Below are 20,299 nucleotides of genomic sequence, written 5' to 3'. Positions count from 1 at the left end.
ATAGAAGGAAATGGAAGAACATTGTGGAGAACTGCTAGATTAAATTAAATATAATTTGGGAAAACAAGCACCCGGACCTGGCTTCGCCAGATGTGCTTGGCCTACGGCGTAGCTCGCTTCGTTTCGCTTGGCAATATTTCGTAAAGATTCTCTTAGCAATATTTCGTAAAGATTCTCTTGGTAATATTTCGTAAAGATTCTCTTGTTAACATTTGGTAAAGATTCTCTTGGCAATGTTTCGTAAATATTTTCTTATTAATATTTCGTAAAGATTCTTTTGTCAGAATTCCGTAAAGATTCTCTTTTTCTTGTTAGCACCACTTTCTTTTTCATGGTAATATTATTAACGTATTAGAGAAACATTTTTTTATGTTAGTGGAGTGGAGATTCTCTTGGCAATATTTCGTAAAGATTCTCTTAGCAATATTTCGTAAAGATTCTCTTGGTAATATTTCGTAAAGATTCTCTTGTTAACATTTGGTAACGATTCTCTTGGCAATATTTCGTAAATATTTTCTCATTAATATTTCGTAAAGATTCTTTTGTCAGAATTCCGTAATTCCGTTTTTATGTATATATATTTTCTTGGCAATATTTCGTAAAGATTCTCTTAGCGTTATTTCGTAAAGATTCTCTTGGTAATATTTCGTAAAGATTCTCTGAGTCTGAATCAGATGTGTCCCCCGCAGTTAGTATTTCCGGTGATGACTCATTTCCGGAGTAGGAGGTTGGAAGGTTTAGAGAAAAATATTTGGAGGTTGGAAGGTTTAGAGAAAAATATTTTTTATGTATAACAAGCCCACCGGCTGCGCCGGCCAGGCTTCGCCTGGGGGCTTGGCCTTCGGCAATGCTCGGTGCGCTCGCGGGCGCTTCGCGCCCTGGGCTTCGCCCACTTTGTGGATACTATAGCCTATGGATAATTAAAGAATAAGAATGCAATTGGTACTTTATTCAACACATTTACAATCCCTACATTTCTTTGATGGTGGAGGTGTCTTGATCTCCTTGGTTGACCTCTTTGTCTTCTGGAGCCCGTCTTTTCTTCGGTGATCCTCTGTCCTCGGAGTCTTGATCGCCTTGGGTGACCTCTTCGTCTTCTGAACCCTGTCTTTTCTTCGGTGACATTTTACGCTTAATGATTCTCCTCAAATACGCTAACAGCTCCTCATCGCTTACTTCTTCGTCGCTGTCAGGAGACGGAGGTGGTTTGACAACCCCTTCATCCCCTTGCTCGGGTGCGTTAACTTCCTCTTCTTCCTCTTCATCACGCATTACCCAATCTGGCATGATCATCTTGATGCAATCTTCTTCTGTGATCTTGTGAATACCTTCGGGTATGTCTTTGCTTTCGAACTCAACTTCTTCCTCCTCAAAAAGAGCTTTACTACCAATAGCGTCCTTCGCTGGCTCCTCCTCGACATCTACGGTCTCGGTTTCAACAAACAACTCTTTATATACCCTGTTAAAGGCCGGCCGGCGTTCAACTCCTTCATCACCTCTACGCCAGCCCGTGTAGTACACCAACGCGTTCCAGTTGGTTACTCGTGAACAGGCCACGTATAGTTGTCCATGTGCGAAGCATTGGACGGAATCAAGCAGAAGTCCACATCGCTCGAAAGTTTGCCCCTGGCTTTTGTTGATGGTCATGGCATAACTGAGCTTGACGGGAAACTGCTTACGCTTGAAGTGGATTGGGGTATCTTGAGACTCTAACACTATACGTGGAATCAAAACTTGCTCGCCGCGGTAGCTCCCTCCTAGTATCTTTCCGACTATCACGTTCTTCTTCAAGTTAGTCACCATTATCCGGGTTCCGTTGCAAAGCCTAGGAGGACAGATGTTTCTGATGATCATGAGGACACATCCTACATTCACCTTCAAAGCGTGTAGAGGCAACGACGGGCTTGTCATGGCGTTAAAAACTGACGCTTGGACGTCAGTCTCGTTGTCCACGGGTGTGTCGACGCTGAAGTAAATCCGCTCTTTCTCCTGGTTACGGTCGTATATAAACTGGTTGATACTTCCCATGTCGTCATTTGTGGGTGATACTATTGCTCTCTTCTCGAAGTAAGACATGTTGAGATGGTTCTCTTCAAACTCGTCGTAAACTTTAGACACTAACTCCTCTCGTGAGTTTGCCCGAACACCAAAATCCTTCTCAAAGACGATCTCGCCGTCGTTATGGGTGCCGATGGCTAGAAGTTGTTTGGCAAACCTCTTGTTTTTGACGTCATCCTTCTTAAGGCGTACGTTTTCTGTGAACTCCAACTTTGTCAGCCCTTCCCACATGTAACTCGATTTGATGCAGTAAGCCAGTTCTTCTGTCTTCCCTCCGTTTCTTATGACCGGCAGGATTTGTCGGAAGTCTCCTGCGCAGACAAACACCTTGCCTCCCATGAACTTTTCGTTCTCCATGATGTCTCTCAAAGTGATGTCTAAAGACGTCAACATGTTCTTGTTCGCCATTACGACTTCGTCCCAAACTATCAGTCGAGTTTGTTCTAGCAGTCTTGCCATTTCTGTGTTCTTCTTGACGCTACACGCTCTAGTTTCATCGTATTCCATCAAGGGTATCTTGAACATGTTGTGAGCCGTTCTTCCCCCAGAAAGGACGGTTGCTGCAATCCCAGACGAAGCAACAGCTAAAGCGATCTCTCCCTGGGAACGAACAGCATCCAACAACAAATTCAAGACAAAAGACTTCCCGGTGCCTCCTGCAGCGTTGACAAATATGCCGTTATTCTTATAGAGGTATCCCTTTTCCACTCGCTTCATAACAGTTTCGAAGACATTTCGCTGTTTGTCATTCAGAAGCTTAGACTTTTCCTCAACAGACTGTTTCAGCCTCTGCTTGTTGTACGCCTTCTCTCTTCTGATGACATTAGATGACCGTGCACCTCCTCTTGAAGCTGGAAGACCGTACTGTGTGATCGAACCCCCGCCGCAGTTCCACACAAAGTGTTGGATCTCATCCAAGGCGTCCAAATATATTTCATCGTTGTACTCTGTCAGCTTGGCTTGATGCAAGTAATCGCTGGAAAAGTAGTCTTTGACCTCTTCCCATATGCCGGACTGGTCCTCGAGATCAGAAAAGACCAACATACTTGCATAAGTTTCTCTGAGTTGTTTTCTGTCGTTAGTGTGGTTGATAATGTCCATAATCGTCTCTTTCCAAGTTGCTTCATCACTGAGCAAACCGAGTGCTTTAACGGCTTCTCTATTTGTTTCGTACATGACGCCGTCTATGGTACGAAGGTCTTCGAACGACTTTGGCCCCTTTTTATGTGTCAGCAGGAGCCTCAGATAGAACAGTTCTACCGTCTTGGTGGTTACAGCGCGAATGCGACCCAGACTGTATGTACGCCCAACTCGTTCCTCCCATATGGCTTTTTGTGCGTTATAGATGTAATGGAAGGGCAACTGGCTGTAGTATAACGTGGCTGCGAACGCGTCCTTCTCACACAACTTGAAAAAGGCGGTTAACTGAGTGTCCCTTTTAACTTTTTGAGAAAGTTGCTCATCTGTCATCTGTTCGTGGTAGAATACTGAATTCTCACCCTCTAAGTGCAAATCCAACGGAAACACCGGTGGGTAAGATTTGTGGATGTCGAATTTGAAAATCTTCCACGTCGCCTCGTTAGAATTGATGTATCTGGCCTCCTGGTAGTTTCTGACTTCGTTCACAGAGTCATCTTCTCCTGAAGTTTTGGTGAACAATATCTTGTCAGAACCTTTATTAACATACTTGGTGATATAAGCTATAGCTTTTATAGAATTTGAGCACTCCACGTTAATGTGTGCGTCGTATTTGAGACAAAGATAGGGGTTATAAGGCACAACCCACGAATGATCTACGGTTACTGTACCGTCCTTCAGTTTGAGTTGAAAAGAGTTACCGCCTTCTCCTACTGAACGCCTAACATACTCCGGGTAACCGTTGTTTCCGAACAATAAGGTGCTTCTGCACGTCTTAGGGAATCCTTTACCACACTGATCGGGTTTCGCGCTCTTCCCATGACAACATATTTGGGACTCGTCGTAACCTTTGCAGGGGCCGTGTATCATACACCGTGTAACCGTCTCGTATAGCCTTGGCTCCTTCTCCTTATCGGGTATCTCCGCTCTTATTATCTGTGCGACTGTATCCGCTGTCACACGCACTGCCATCCAAAACAATATGTGAGCATGTGGTAGCCCACGTTTTTGCCACTCTACGCCGTAAAGGTGGGCCTTGACGGCTCCAAAAGCCTTCTTGTGCACCAAATCACCCATCAGACTATCCAACTTCAACTTAAATATCCGACTTACAATATCTGGACGATCACATGCTCGTGCCCCTGGTCCGTCAAGCTTGCTTAATGCTTCTGTGACATCTGCCCATTTAGGGTTCATAGTGAAGGTGATGAAATAGTCGGGTGATCCATAAGCCGTGACATAAGCCAACGCATCCTGCTGGCGCTGCTTCATGTACCTAGGACCTCCTACAAATGTCGGAGGCAACACAATTCGTTGTCCCGTCTTACTTTTTTCAGTCACTTGCAATAGATCGACCCTTTCTTTTCGCATACCGGTGTGGTTGTGTTCCAGAAAGCGTGGACGGCTCGTCTCTATTTTAACGTAGTTGTCAATTACAAACTGTTGGAACAGTCGTCGTCCTTTTACAATGTAGTTGAAAACACCTTCTCTCTCCATGTAAAGAGCTGAATAGTACATAAGTGCTGAAAGTCTTTTCTCGGAGTCCTTCTTTTCCATCGTAAAGCTGTAGCCTTTGTCTCCGTTAGGTAATAGCAGAGGATATTGAAAGAGATCGTAGAAGTAATTGGTCGAGTTAATCATCCGAAGGGCGTATTTCGAACCAGGAAGAGGGGACGCTATTGTAACTTTCAAGGTGTCCTTTTCTGGCCCCAAATTGACTATGGCTCCTACTTGGCAGGACGCCGTTGGCAAATGATAGACACCTTTGTGTTCCCTGGTTGCAACCCCTTCTGCGGTCTTTAACGTAATAGCCACGTTTGGTATAGCTCTCTCCTTATTAACGTAAGTCTGAATGAGTTTCTTTGAGGTTTCCAATTCTTCCAAGATTACCTTCAGTGATGCGTTGTGCTTAACCAAATGCGCGTATAGTTGCTCTATGATCTCTTAGTTCCTCAAGAATTCGGCGGTTTCACGCTTTCTACGTTTAATCGTCTCGGTGTTCGCTTTCGGCCCCTTTTTTCTTTGATTCATGAACTGTTCGACCGTTTCACAACGTAGTTTTAGCTGTTGTTCCTTGTCGTGGTAAAAGTACAAATCGAGGAAACTTGCTGCAGATTTCCAAAACGGTGCGTTTGTTAAACCCCAGTCGTCGTGTTCTGATACCAACAGGTTCGGCTTCATCGAACCCAAACGGTGATAAACCTTGCCTTGAATCTTGTAACAAAGCGCCATTTCTCTTTTGTCACTTAGGGAACCTGAGGTTGCGAAGGAGGTAAAGGAGAAGACGTTGTTAAACGCTACAATGTTATCGAGAAAGTGCCTTGAGAGTGAAGAGGAACCATCATAAAGTCCCTTGATGCCCTCGTCTAGTGTCGCCTTGGGAGTTTTGCCTCCGTTGCAACAAATGGTCTTCCTTTCTGTCTTGAAAAGCAAAGCTTGACAATTCTTACACCTAAATGCGCCCATCTCACCGACTGAGTGAGGAGGTACCCGTGACTCGTCGCTTTCTGTCATATAACCACAGAATGACATCATCAGACGCTCTTTCATCTCTAAGAACTGTGGTTTTTTGCCGAGATCTTTGCGTTCCTCGCGCATATTGGCTATCTTTTCAACGGCTCCAGCACGAATATCCGCGGCAGCTACTGGAATAAGCGAAGATAGGAAATCGCTCCTATTCATACGTTTAATCTCTGCCTTTATAGCTTTTGGTACCTTGGCTTCTTTAGCCTTCTTTTCTTTTGCCACATTGATCTCTGCATCAGTCGACGGGCCCGCCACCGGCTCCTCTTCTATATTTGCAGGCATAGCCACTGGTTCCTCTTTTCTATCCGAAGGCAAAACAACAGGCTCCTGTTTACTATCTGAAGACATAGCCACGGGCTCCTCTTCTCTATTTGAAGGCTCCGCCACGGGCTCTTTTTCAACAACTATAGGTGTGGTTTCACTCTGAGAAGGTTCTACAGGCTTCGGGTTTTGTTGGCAGGCTCTTTTTATGGCGTACTTTTTCGCCTTGTCTAAGCGCTTTTGAGCCTCGAAACTCCTCTGCAAATATTGTTTCTGGTACTCTATGTGATCAGATTTTCCTCCATGCTTTGTGAAGCTTTTATATCCAGCAAAATAGTGCTTCACAAAACCTTCTATCCTTTCTTCAGGAATTTCTCCAACGTAAACTTCCAAGGAATCCAACAAATCGTCGCTATAGACGCAGTCTTTCTTCTCCTTTAGCATCTTGTTAAACGTTAGTAGCTTTCGCTGAAACATCTTTATCGACTCCCTTACTTGTAACCCCTTGGTCTGTTCGTAAAGGTGAGGAAACGCCTTCTCATGTTCACTTTTTAGCGCTTGGTTCAATTTCCTATTCTTCATTAACTCTCCTTTACTGAACTTCTTTTCCTTCGTCACCCAACTCCAGAAGTGACGATACCGTTGCATCTTTAACTTTGACGAATCCCCGGCCATCCTTCCCAACCACCACCTGTGTGTGACCGAATTACCACCGGACGGCGTAAGCAACCATTAAATTTTTTTATATTAGAAGCCCACCGGCTTCGCCGGCCAGGCTACGCCTGGGGGCTTGGCCTTCGGCAAAAGCTCGCACGCGCCCTGGGCTTCGCCCACGGGTTAAATAAAAGGCTTTAAAAAACTCTGACATTTTATTCAACATTTTTACATTGTTTTTGTTTCTTTTGTGGCGGAGGCGAAGAAGAACCATTGTCCTCGGCAACCTCCTTATCCTCGGCAACCTTGTTGTCTTGAACTACCTCTTCGTCTTCTGAAGACCGTTTCCTCTTTGGAGACCTGCTGTCTTCGTCGTCACTTTGTCGCTTTATGGTCTCTTTGATTTCTGACAGCGCTTTGTTATTGTCTTCAATACTCTTCTTCAAATAGGCAAACATCTCCTCGACACTTTTTGTGGGTGTAGTTTCTTCTTCTTTACCTTCCCTTTTACTTGATGTTGTAGCCTCGTCCTCCTCTTCAACATCATCACGCATAACCCAGTCTGGCATAATCATTTTGATGGATTCCTCCTCCGTAATCCTATGGATATCCTTTGGGATGTCTTTTGTTTCGAACTCGACTTCTTCCTCTTCAAAAAGAGTTTTATTTGCGACAGCGTCTCTCGATGGCTCCTCCTCGACAATAGCGGGCTCGTCCTCTATAAACAGCTCCTTATATACTCTGTTATGAGCTGGCCTCTGTACAATACCTTCATCTCCTTTGCGCCATCCCGTATAATATATCAACGAATCCCAACTGGTAACTCGTGAACACGCGACATAAAGTTGTCCGTGAGCAAAACATTGGACGGAATCAAGCAGTAACCCGCATCGCTCAAATGTTTGCCCTTGACTCTTGTTAATAGTCATGGCATAACTTAAGTTAACTGGAAACTGTTTACGTTTAAAATGAACTGGTGTGTCTTGAGCCTCTAACACTATACGGGGTATTAGGACTTGTTCCCCCCGGTAACTGCCTCCAAGTATCTTCCCGACTATTACATTTTTCTTCAAATTCGTTACCATTATTCGAGTACCATTATAAAGCCTAGGAGGACAAATATTTCGGATATTCATCAAAATGCTTCCAACTTTCACCTTTAGAGCGTGTAAGGGCAACGACGGGCTTGTCATTGCATTAAAAACCGATGTTTGGACATCTGTTTCTTCTTCCACCGGTGTATCTACGCTATAGTAGACCTTTTCCTTTTCTTTATTGCTTTCGTGTATCATCTGGTTGACACTGTCGACATCGTCATTTGTGGGCGAGACTATTGCTCTCTTTTCAAAGTAAGACATGTTCAAGTGGTTTTCCTCCAAGCCATCGTAAACTTTTGACACCAACTCGTCCCGTGAATAAGCCCGTACACCAAAATTCTTCTCGAAAACGATGTCGCCGTCTTTATGGGTGCCAATAGCTAAAAGTTGCTTCGCAAACTTGATGTTTCTAACATCACCCTTCTTTAAACGCACATTTTCTGTCAGTTCAAGCTTTGTTAGGCCATCCCACATGTAACTGGACTTTATGCAATATGCGAGTTCCTCCGCTTTTCCTCCGCCTCTTATAACTGGTAGAATTTGTCGAAAATCGCCAGCACAGACAAACACTTTTCCTCCCATAAACTTATCGTTCTCCATAATGTCTCGCAAGGTAATATCAAGTGACGTCAACATGTTTATATTGGCCATTACAACTTCGTCCCAGACTATCAGGCAAGTTTCTTCTAATAATCTTGCCATTTCTGTGTTTTTCTTAACACTACACGCTCTAACTTCATCGTGTTCCATTAACGGAATCTTGAACATGTTATGAGCCGTTCTTCCTCCTGAAAGAACCGTGGCTGCAATTCCAGAGGAAGCAACAGCCAAAGCGATGTTCCATTAACGGAATCTTGAACATGTTATGAGCCGTTCTTCCTCCTGAAAGAACCGTGGCTGCAATTCCAGAGGAAGCAACAGCCAAAGCGATCTTTCCTTGAGAACGAACAGTGTCTAGCAACAGATTCAAGACAAAAGATTTCCCAGTGCCTCCAGCAGCTTTAACGAATATGCTATTGTTGCTATACTCGTATCCTTTTTTCACTCGTTTCATCACAGTTTCATAGACATTCCGTTGCTTGTCGTTTAGAAGCTTTATCTTTTCGTCGACGTTCTCCTTAAGCTGTTGCTTGTTGTAAGCTTTTTCCCTTCTGATAACATTAGATGACCTTTTGCCTCCTCTAGAAGATGGTAATCCATATTCGGTAATCGACCCTCCACCGCAATTCCACACATGTTGTTGAATGTTATCTAAAGCGTCCAAGTAGATTTCATCGTTGTACTCTGTTAACTTAGCCTTGTGTAAGTAATCGCTGGAAAAGTAATCTTTGACTTCTTCCCATATACCCGATTGGTCTTCGAGATCTGAAAAGACTAACATGCTTGCGTAGGTCTCTCGTAGTTGATTTCTATCATTGGTATGATTAATGATGTCAAAAATCGTCTCTTTCCAAGTTTCTTCATCACTCAGCAACCCTAACGCTTTAACGGCTTCTCTGTTTGTCTCATACATGACTCCGTCAATAGTGCGAAGGTCTTCGAATGATTTTGGGCCCTTCTTATGAGTAAGCAAGAGCCTCAAGTAAAACAGTTCTACCGTCTTGGTGGTTACAGCACGAATGCGTCCTAAACTATACGTACGCCCTAAGCGTTCCTCCCAAATAGCCTTCTGTGCGTCATAAACGTAATGGAAGGGCAACTGGTTGTAATACAATGTCGCTGCAAACTCGTCTGTGTTGCATAATTTGAAAAAGGCAGTTAACTGCGTATCTTTTTGTATCTTAGAAGTAATTTCCTGCTCTGACGCTCCTTCACTATAAAACACTGAGTTTTCACCCTCTAAATGTATATCCAATGCAAACACGGGGGGAGAAGACCTATGGATTTCAAATTTTAATATCTTCCACGTCGCTTCATTAGCGTTGATGTAACGTGCTTCTTGGAAGTTCTTAACTTCGTTCACCACCTCATCTTCGCCTGAAGTTTTTGTAAATAGTATCCGATCAGAACCTTTGTTTACGTATTTAGTCACGTAAGCAATAGCTTTAATTGAATTGGAGCATTCAACATTGATGTGCGCATCATACTTTAAGCAAAGAAAGGGGTTATAAGGAACAACCCACGAATTATCAATAGTTTTTTGCCCGTCTTTCAATTTCAACTGAAAAGAGTTACCACCTTCACCAATCGAACGCCTAACGTACTCCGGGTAACCGTTGTTGCCAAACAATAAGTCGTTCCTGCAAGTTTTAGGATATCCTTTAGCACACTTATCAGGTTTAGAACTTTTTCCTAGACAACACACCTGTGACTCGTCGTAGCCCTTGCAAGGACCATGTATCATACAACGTGTTACTGTCTCGTATAACCTGGGTTCCTGTTCTTTATCCGGTATCTCTGCTCTTATTATCTGTGATATTATGTCTGCCGTTACTCGAATTGACATCCAAAGTAATATATGGGCATGAGGTAAACCACGTTTTTGCCATTCAACACTATAAAGGTGCGCCTTAACAGGGCCAAAAGCATTTTTCTGCGTCAAATCATCTATTAAACTGTCTAATTTCAACTTGAAAACCCGACTTACGATATCTGGGCGATCGCACGGCTGTGTTCCTGGCCCGCTAAATTTTTCTAACGCTTCAGTAAGATCCGACCATTTAGGGTTCATCGTAAAGGTAATGAAGTAATCAGGTGAACCATAAGAAGACACATATGCTAAAGCATCCTGCTGGCGTTGCTTCATATACCTTGGACCTCCTACAAAAGTTGGAGGAAGTATAATCCTTTGCCCTGTCCTGTTTTTGTCATTGACCCTTAAAAGGTCGATTCTCTCTTTACGTATGTTACTATGGTTGTATTCCAAAAACCTCAACCTGCTTGTCTCAATTTTCACATAATTATCGACGACAAATTGTTGAAAGAGACGTCGCCCTCTTAAGATGTAGTTGAAAATTCCTTCTCTTTCCATGTAAAGTGCCGAATAGTACATCAACGCCGAAAGACATTTACTGCTTCCCTTCTTTTCCATTTTAAAACTGTAACCTCTGTCTCCATTAGGCAACAATAAAGGATACTGGAAGATATCGTAAAAGAAGTTTGTCGAGCTCAACATTCTAAGAGCAAAATTTGAATCTGGGAGAGGAGACGCGATTGTAACTTTTAGAGTGTCTTTATCTGGCCCAAAATTAACTATAGCCCCAACCTGACAGGAGGCTGTTGGTAAACTATAGACACCTTTGTGTTCCTTTGTTCTAACCTTTTCAGCTGTCTCCAAACTTATTGTCACGTCTGGTATTTTCTTCCTGTTTTCAACATACGTCTCAATCAACTTCTTTGCTGTTTTTATCTCTTCTAACATGCCCTTGAGGGAAACATTGTTATTTGTCAAATAATCATAGAATTGTTCGATAATGTTTTCATTCCTAAGGCACTCAGCGTTTTCCCGCCTTCTTCTTTTAACAGTTTCGTTACATGCCTCTTTCTCATTATCTTTCTTGCCGGTATAACGTTCAAACCTATCACAACGTAACTTTATCTGCTGTTCTTTGTCATGGTAAAAGTACAAATCCAAGAAATTTTCCGCAGACTTCCAAAATGGTTTATTGACAACGGCTGCATCATTTTGTTGTCCTGTTAACAAACCTGGCTTCATCAGGCCTAACCTATGGTAAACTTTACCTTGAATTTTGTAACACAGTGCCGATTCTCGTTTATCATTTAACGCCCCCGAAGTTGCAAACGAAGTAAAACAGAAGACGTTGTTAAACGCTACAATGTTTTTGAGGAAGTAATTTGAGAGCGGAGAACTACCATCGTAAAGCCCCTTAATATTGTCACCCAATTTTGTCAATGCCAGTGTATTTATGGGAGTTTTTCCTCCATTGCAGCACATGGTCTTGCGTTCTCGCTTGAACAGTAGTGCTTGACACATCTTACACCTGAACGCACCTAACTCCCCGACCGAGTGAGGTGTAACTTTCGCCTCAGAAGTCTCCGTAATATGGCCGCGATATGATAGCGCTAAACGCTCTTTCATTTCTAAAAACTCAGGCTTTTTACCAAGGTCTTTACGTTCTACCCGCATTTTGTTTATCCTTTCAAATGCTTCAGTTGAAACATCTGCGTCAGAGGCTAAAAAGTTATCCCTCTTCATGAACTTTATCTGTTGCTTTATAGCTTTCTTACGCTTTTTATCTTCTTCTCTCTTAACTTTGTCTGCTGCGATCTCCGCTTTTGTTCGTCTTTTACGTCTCAAAGGATTACTTTTTGCCGTTGCTTCTATCTCTCGTTTAGTTTCCCTCAGGGTTGTCTTTATCTCCACCAATGTGCTATCAGGGTCTAACGGAAGTGGCTCTGTTGCTGTGATATCGTTTAAACTTGAAGTCACTGTGTCAACTGTGGCAACTACGGTATCTGTAGAAGAGACATCGTCTTTTTTCACAACTCCAGGTACATATTTTGGCATTTCTTTGCACGCTCTTTTTATGGCGTACTTTTTAGCTTTGTCTAACCTCCTTTGAGACTGAAAAGTCCTCTGCAAATAATGCTTCTGGTACTCTGTATGGTCAGATTTTCCCCCATTCTTAGTGAAACTTTTGTAACCAGCAAAATAATGCTTTTCAAAACCCTCTGTTCTCTCTTTTGGTATTTCACCAACGTAAACCTCCAGGGAATCTAAAACATCATCACTGTAGTTGTAGTTTTTGTCCTCGTTTAACTTCTTATTAAACGTCAATAGCTTTCGCTGAAACACTTTTATCGACTCCTTTACATTTGAGACTTTAGTTTGTTGGTACAGGTCTGGGAAAGTAGACATATGTTCACTTTTCATCTGCTGTGTTAGTTTTTTGTTGGCATTTAACTCCCCTTTAGTTAACTTTTTTTCTCGAGTAACCCACCCCCAGAAGTGTCGATTTCGTCTCTTCATTGTCTTTGAATCTTCACCCATATTGCAATTTAATATGACCCCACGTAGTAGAGGGGGTCAATCTTTACACCCGAGAAACGCTGATAAACCCTTACACCGGGCCGGCCCGGGGGTGTCCGTTTTTTGCCATGGTCCGAGTTAGGGGCACCATAATTTTTTTAATAACTTAGATACATGGTAATCTCGATATCAAGTTAAAGTAATAATTTTCTTTTATAGAAAGGTGTTCCACTATTCAATTTCCCTTCGGGTTATTAAACAATTGCAAGAGATATTATAAACGAATAAGTAATAGTTTACCTGCTTACTCGAGTAGATGCTTACACCTCAACGTTTAACTGCAACTGTGCATTATACTTGTCACCACAATGATTTCGCCAATTGTATGATAACTACATTTAATGAAGAAATTACTAAATTAATAACTAAAGTAACATCAAGAAGAAAGATACCAATCAAACCTTGGATAACAAATAACTTATTGAAATGCATAAATTTAAAAAATAAACTTTATAAAAAATACATTAAATGCAATTCTGAACTTAATAAACACAATTTTATCAGATATCTTAATGTTCTCAACTCATCAATTAAATCGGCTCGCAAGCAATACTATCTCAAAAAACTTGAAGAAAATTCATCGGTCCCGAAGAAACTCTGGTCAATACTTCTTGAAGTAATTAATAAAAAGAGAAGTAATAATACTCCCAATTTGTTTATTCACAATAACAGGCAGGTGACTGACAACCATGAGATCGCTGACATGTTTATAAATTTTTCTGTTCGATTGGTAGTTTATTGGCTGATAAGCTGCCAAATGACCCAGGAAACCCACTTCAATATATAACTCCAGTCTCATCACAATTTAGTCTAATAAAACCATCAACTCACGATATTTTGCGTATTATAAATAATCTTAAAAATAAGTCCAATGGCTATGATTGCCTTAATACAAAGATCCTTAAACTTGCTGCTCCCAAAATTATTCATTTACTCATGCATTTAATCACTTTGTGCTTTCAACAGAGTTGCTTTCCTAATGTCCTAAAAATTGCTGTAGTACACCCGATCCATAAAGATGGGCCCACATCAAACGTATCAAATTTTCGTCCGATTTCGATCCTTCCGGTATTGTCTAAAGTACTTGAAACCGTTATTCTTGAGCAATTGGTAGATTACCTTGAGTACCATGGGATCATTTTCGATATATTATAATCAATTTGGATTCCGTGAAAACCACTCAACATATATGCCTGTTGCTCTCTTACATGAATATATTGCAACTCGACTATCTAATAAAAAATATGTGCTGCAGTTTTTCTAGACATTAAAAAGGCTTTTGACACAGTTGATCATAGTATTCTATTGATGAAAATGGCTGAATACGGAATAAGAGACTTTGAACTTCAGATGTTTCAGTCATATTTATCTAATCGTAATCAAGTTGTCTTATTTAACGGTGTTAAATCGAGATTAATGGGTGTAAGTATGGGTGTACCTCAAGGTAGTATTCTAGGTCCTATTTTGTTTTTGATTTACATTAACGATATCTATAAAGCCTGTGGTATTCCTGAATACTTACTGTTTGTAGATGATACTTCTTGATTGATTGCTTCAACAACACAAAACAATCATATAGGTGACAATACAGGTATGTTAAACGGCCAACGAACGTGGTATATCTCCTTTCTATCCCCTTTCAGCGCAACTGAGACACAACCCTGGCAACCCTACAACACGCGCAGCACAAAACAGATAAATGGAATTAAACAAATCCCAAACACAACACAATTCCGCCCAAATACCGCACACATGCTGTCAGCTTATTCAACCCCCAGACCTGGCAAAACATCAGAAAGTACTAAAATCGATTAAATGACATCCTTACAATGATTCATGGAAGAATTTTTTTTTTGGGGGGGGGCCCTCAGCCCCCTCAGCCCCCCCCCCTAGATCCGCGCCTGATGGTGTCATATCCTTGGCTAATTGTCTCCAATGATCTCAATTCCTCAGCCCATGTAACAGCGATAACAACCAAGGCAAACAGCAGACTTCATTATCAAGAGGAATTTTAGTGTGTTCACCAAGGACATCGTGTTATCACTTTACTTAACTCTGGTCCGGCCCATTGTGGACTCTAGAGCCCAGTCATGGTCCCTGTAATTGGCACGAGACATCCAGGCCCTAGAGAGAGTACAGAAGAGCGCAACAAAATTGGTACCGGACATTGCCCAACTGCCCTATGAGTCACGTTGTTGCTCTTTTGGACTACAGTCACTGGAGGAGAGAAGAGTGAGAGGGGATATGATAGAGACCTTTAAGATCTTACAAGGCTATGAGGATATCCCCCACATACAGTTCTTCCAGTTAAACACAAACGATCTCAGAGGTTTACCCTTAGGGTCATCGACCCTTGCAATGCACTCTCAGAGAGTGTAGTAACTGCTCTATCAATAGCCACACTCAAGGCTAGATACGATAGACACATCAATCTGGGTATAGATGGCTGACAGGTTATAGAGGTGGGGATCACCACAAGAAGACCACTATTCTTACTTCCCCACTACCTTTTCATAGCGTCACCATATAATAGTGTATATTGTCTGGCCTGGAGCAGTTGTTTTAAATTGGAAATAGGTATTACGATGCTATACATTGTCGTTTGTAGTTTTGTACTTCATTCATTTAAATATGTATTATTGCTATTTACTTATTTACTTATTCTTATTTTTATTTACTTATAATTCTTATTTTTTTATCTTATTTTTATACTTATCTATTTGTTTAATTTTGAGATGATCGTTGATAATGTTGTGAATTATGTAGTAAACGTGTATATTCGTTGTTATGAAATATACTTTTTGGAGAGGATCGACGTCGTAGAAAAGAGCAGGGGGAAAATTTGGGCTAAGCCAAGCCAGAGCATATCAGGATTCGTTACTTCAGATAAAACACGTGAAGACCGGTGACGATGGGGGTTGTCAATTGATAAGATTGTTTGTATTAATTTCCTTGTAACCCAGAATTCCATTTGAAAAATAGTGTGAGAGGCAAATTAGGAGCAATAAGGTTATGGCTTGTGATCAAATGGATGATTCAGACATTTAGCAGAGTTAAGTTGGCTCACCATCATACATAGATACATACATACACACATACATGCATACATACTTGTGGCGCAGATGGTAGAGTTCCCGGCTGCCACTACGGCGGTCCGGGTTCGAATCCCGCCCAGGGCTGAAATAATTTCAGTATCACTGTGCTGCGGGTTGTTACTCAAACTCGTGGGCGGGGAGTTGGGAGTGTGTGTGCGTGTAAGGTCACAACATTACCCATAGATCGGTCATATATGAGCTCTGACCTCTCTTCTGGGCGAGAAATGGCTGTCGATCACAACTCCAACACGTGATCCAAGACCATGGTGAACCATGGTGAATCACATATACATACAGTTGCAAGACAATACATAGGCTACATGTTTTTATGCTTACCCTTGAATTTATTATTTTTTCAGTCTGTGCTGGTGCATGTGTACATGTGTGGCCATGGTGAAAGGTGGTATATGGGGGTAAGCTTCAACGGATGCCTATTGTGTGACGTGGCTCTAGGTCAGAAAGGGGGGCCTCACGATCACCTGTATCAAGCTCCGAAGAGGACCAGGAATATTGCCACACATGCTTCAGAATTCAACTGACTTCATTGAAAGAATCAAAGAACTTAACCTAAGGAGAGATGTCTTGGTTTCCTTCGATGTTCAATCCATGTTTACGTCCATCCCACGAAAATTGGCAAAAAGAACGCTGAAGTCGGCCATGGAGGAGAACCGGGGATTCTTGGATAATCAGATACTTTCCTTGTCAGAACTCATGGGACTCATCTCCCTGTGCCTTGACTCCACATATTTCCGCTTCAGGGGTCACACCTATTACCAACGTAAGGGCACACTTATGGGATAGCCTATTTCAGTTGTGGTGGCTGAAGTAGTGATACAACGACTAGAAGCTCAACTTCTAAGTGCTGCACCTTCTTCGCTTAAACTGTGGACTAGATACGTCGATGATGTGTTCGCCATTTTGAACAGCAAGGACGTAGAACCTTTCTTCAGTCACATCAATACTATTGAACCGGCCATTCGATTTTCAATGGAACTGGAGAAAGATTTCCAAATGCCGTTCCTGGACGTCTGCGTCAAGCGCGAAGGTGACACCCTCAGTAAAAGTGTCTACAGAAAGCCCCCACACACAGATAGACTGTTGGACTTTGATAGCTACCATCTAGATTGCCGCAAAAGGAGTGTGATCAGGACTTCATGGAACAGAGCAGATAAAGTCAGTTCTTCTGCGGAATCTAAGAAGGCCGAAAGAAAACACATTTTACAGGTGTTCCGGAACAACGGCTATCCCAGCAAAACTATACGGAAATGGACAAAAGCACGACCCACCGACACCCCAGAACAGAGACCACACATCACACCCAGAGTCACTATCCCCTATATCAAAGGAGCACCTGAGGTTACTGCAAGAGTCTTACGAGACAACGGAGTACAAGTGGCACACAAACCCCTCAACACCTTGCACCGAAATCTCACCAAAGTCAAAGACACCGAAGAACCTACACAACTGGCCGGTGTAGTTTACCGCATAGGCTGCACGGACTGTGACACGGAATACGTAGGAGAAACACAAAAGAAATTAGCCACTAGAGTACAAGAACACCAACGTGCAGTTAGGCGAGAAGATCCGAAATCGGCCCTGTACAAACACACTACAGAACACCAACACAGGATTGATTGGGATGGAGTGACAACTCTACACAAAGAAAATAACAAAAAGAAAAGACTATTTTTGGAAGCATGGGAAAGTAAGAGTAATTGCATAAACAGGTGCATTGATCTCAATCCTATTTATCTAGGAACGAGTAATAACACAGTCTTATTTCTTTGTTCTGTTTTCTAGTCTCTGCCTGCTTCTTTACGACCTGTCGTTTGTTCACCAGTTGGCTTTTGGCCGACCTCCTTTCTCGAAAGCGGTCTCCCAGTACACCTTTTCAACTCTCCTTCCCGTGACTTTTGTCCTCCTTTTTCAGTTTTAGTCTACTTCCTTTTTCTCGTCGGTTCTACCTTTCTTTTTATTTGTCTGATTGTAACGTAGTCGTTTGTTATTGAGACATGTTCCTCCTGTTCCCCCTTCCTCCTTTGCGGACATTTGGTTCACTTTCATTTGCGTCTTTGGATTTTGTTCTGTTGTTTTTACATTTGGATTACGTTTTGATGCTTTTTTGCCACACTTGCTTTATGTTCACTGCCACTTAACTTTTTATTTTGTTTGTTTTTTATTTGTCTGATTGTAATTTAGTCGTTTGTTCTTGACTCTTCTTTGCGGACATTTGGTCCACCTCCATTTGCGTCTCTGTCCTATGTTCTGATGTTTTTACGTTAGTGTTACGTTTGATGCTTTTTTGTTACACTTGTTTTATGTTCACAGCCATGTAACTTATCTTATTTGTATTTTTTGTAGTGTATTTTGTTTGATTGTAATTTAGTCGTTTGTTCTTGACACTTCATTGCGGACATTTGGTCCACCTCCATTTGCATCTCTGTCCTATGTTCTGATGTTTTTACGGTAGTTTTACGTTTTGTTACTTTTGCTACGCTTGTCTTATGTTCACAGCCATGTAACTTTTTATTTGTATTTTATTTTATTTTATTTTATTTTATTTTATTTTATTTTATCTGGTACCAATATTTCATTTCAATTGTAGTGTATTTAACATTGTAAAAAGGTATGCTTTGTACATGTGATTGAGAGAATTTACCACTTTGACGATTTATAAGGAGTTCACAATCTTGTAACCATTATACTTCCTGAAGACGATTCCTGGACGGGAATCGAAACGTCGGGCAAATAAACCCTTAAATTGAGTCTGGTGCTTACAGTTTTCTAATATGGATCCCAGACTCCATATCTTCACACACACACACACACACACACACACACACACACACACACACACACACACACACACACACACACACACACACACACACACACACTTGAGTAATCTTGATGTCAGAAAATCGCATGGACCAGATGAAATAGCAAACTGGATTTTGAAAGAATGCAGGTATGAACTGGCAGACAAAATACACAGCATAATAAACAGTTCCTTGAAAGAAGGAAAAGTTCCAAAAGATTGGAAAAACAAAAAACAAATATAGTACCTATATATAAAGGGGGAAATAAAGAAGACCCTACCAACTATAGACCAGTCTCTCTAAAAAGTACAATACCAAAAATTTGTGAAAGAATTGTCAAAAGTAGATGGGTAAAATATTTAGAAAAAAAAAACAACGTGCTAAATCCAAGGCAATTTGGATTCAGACAAGGACGATCATGCATAACCAATTTAATATGTTTCTATTCAAGGCTAATAGATATAATACAAGAAAGAGATGGATGGGCTGATTGTGCATTTCTAGACCTAAAAAAAGCTTTTGACAAAGTACCACATAAGAAGTTGCTTAAGAAATTAGAAACTGAAGGAGGAATACAGGGCAAACTGCTTAAATGGATGGAAGACTTTTTGCAAGAAAGAAAAATGAGAGTAGTGATAAGAGACAAACACTCTAACTGGGATGAAGTAATAAGTGGTGTTCCATAAGGAACAGTTCTGGCCCCAATAATGTTTGCTATATATATTAATGATATGGATGAAGAAATTGAAAGTTATATGAGCTTGTTTGCAGATGATGCAAAACTATTAAAAAAGTGAACACGGAAGAAGATTGTGAGTCACTACAGAGTGATCTCAATAAAGTATGGGAATGGAGTAGGAAGTGGGAGATGGAGTTCAACACTAAAAAGTGTAATATAATGGCATTTGGAAAAAGCAAAAACAGAATAACAGGATCATATAAATTGGGAGAAGAAAGAATAAAAAGAAGTTGAAAATGAGAAGGACCTGGGAGTCATTGTTATGAATAATATGTCACCTGAGAAACATATAAATAAGATTTTTTGAGAAACTTATAATTTAATAAGAACAATCAAAGTGGCATTTACATACCTGGATGAAGAAATGGTGAAGAAAATACTAATCACTTTGATAAGACCAAGATTGGAATATGCAGCAACGATGTGGTCACCAAGTACAATTTTTTTTATAAAAAAACTTGAAAGAATACAAAGAGCAATTACAAAATTGGCACCAACACTCTCAAAACTATCATATGAAGAGAGACTAGCAAAACTTGAACTACAGACACTAGAGCAAAGAAGAGAGAGAGGAGATTTGATAGCTATTTACAGAATCATGAAAGGCATAGAAATTATTGATAGAGAGGATCTAATAAAATGGGATGACAGAAATACAAGAGGACACGGAAAGAAAATCAAGAAAGACAGCTATAGAAGAGATCTGAAAAAGAACAGCTTTCCTCACAGAGTAATAGACAGTTGGAACAAGTTAGATGAGAAAGTGGTGTGTGCAAAAACAACACATGAATTTAAAAATAGTTTAGACAAAATGAGATATGAAGACGGGACACCACAAGCATAGCTCCCCTTCCCGTAAAATACAACTAGGTAAATACACACACACACACACACACACACACACACACACACACACACACACA

General features: G+C 41.2%; 2 protein-coding genes across 2 annotated transcripts; both read right to left on the bottom strand.

Moving 5' to 3' along the window:
- Positions 1 to 969: 969 nt before the first annotated feature.
- Positions 970 to 4,752, bottom strand: LOC143041213 (uncharacterized). The gene has a single exon (XM_076213058.1). It carries the CDS (start codon positions 4,750 to 4,752, stop codon positions 970 to 972), a length of 3,783 nt encoding a protein of 1,260 aa, XP_076069173.1.
- A 3,750-nt stretch (positions 4,753 to 8,502) lies between these two features.
- Positions 8,503 to 12,684, bottom strand: LOC143041212 (uncharacterized). Its single transcript, XM_076213057.1, has one exon. It carries the CDS (start codon positions 12,682 to 12,684, stop codon positions 8,503 to 8,505), a length of 4,182 nt encoding a protein of 1,393 aa, XP_076069172.1.
- Between the last annotated feature and the right edge of the window lie 7,615 nt (positions 12,685 to 20,299).

This window comes from Oratosquilla oratoria, chromosome 30 (assembly GCF_046742065.1).
Source record: "Oratosquilla oratoria isolate Oo_2021 chromosome 30, ASM4674206v1, whole genome shotgun sequence".
In the NCBI taxonomy this organism is placed as follows: domain Eukaryota; kingdom Metazoa; phylum Arthropoda; class Malacostraca; order Stomatopoda; family Squillidae; genus Oratosquilla; species Oratosquilla oratoria.
This window is presented reverse-complemented; position numbering and strand designations above follow the sequence as displayed.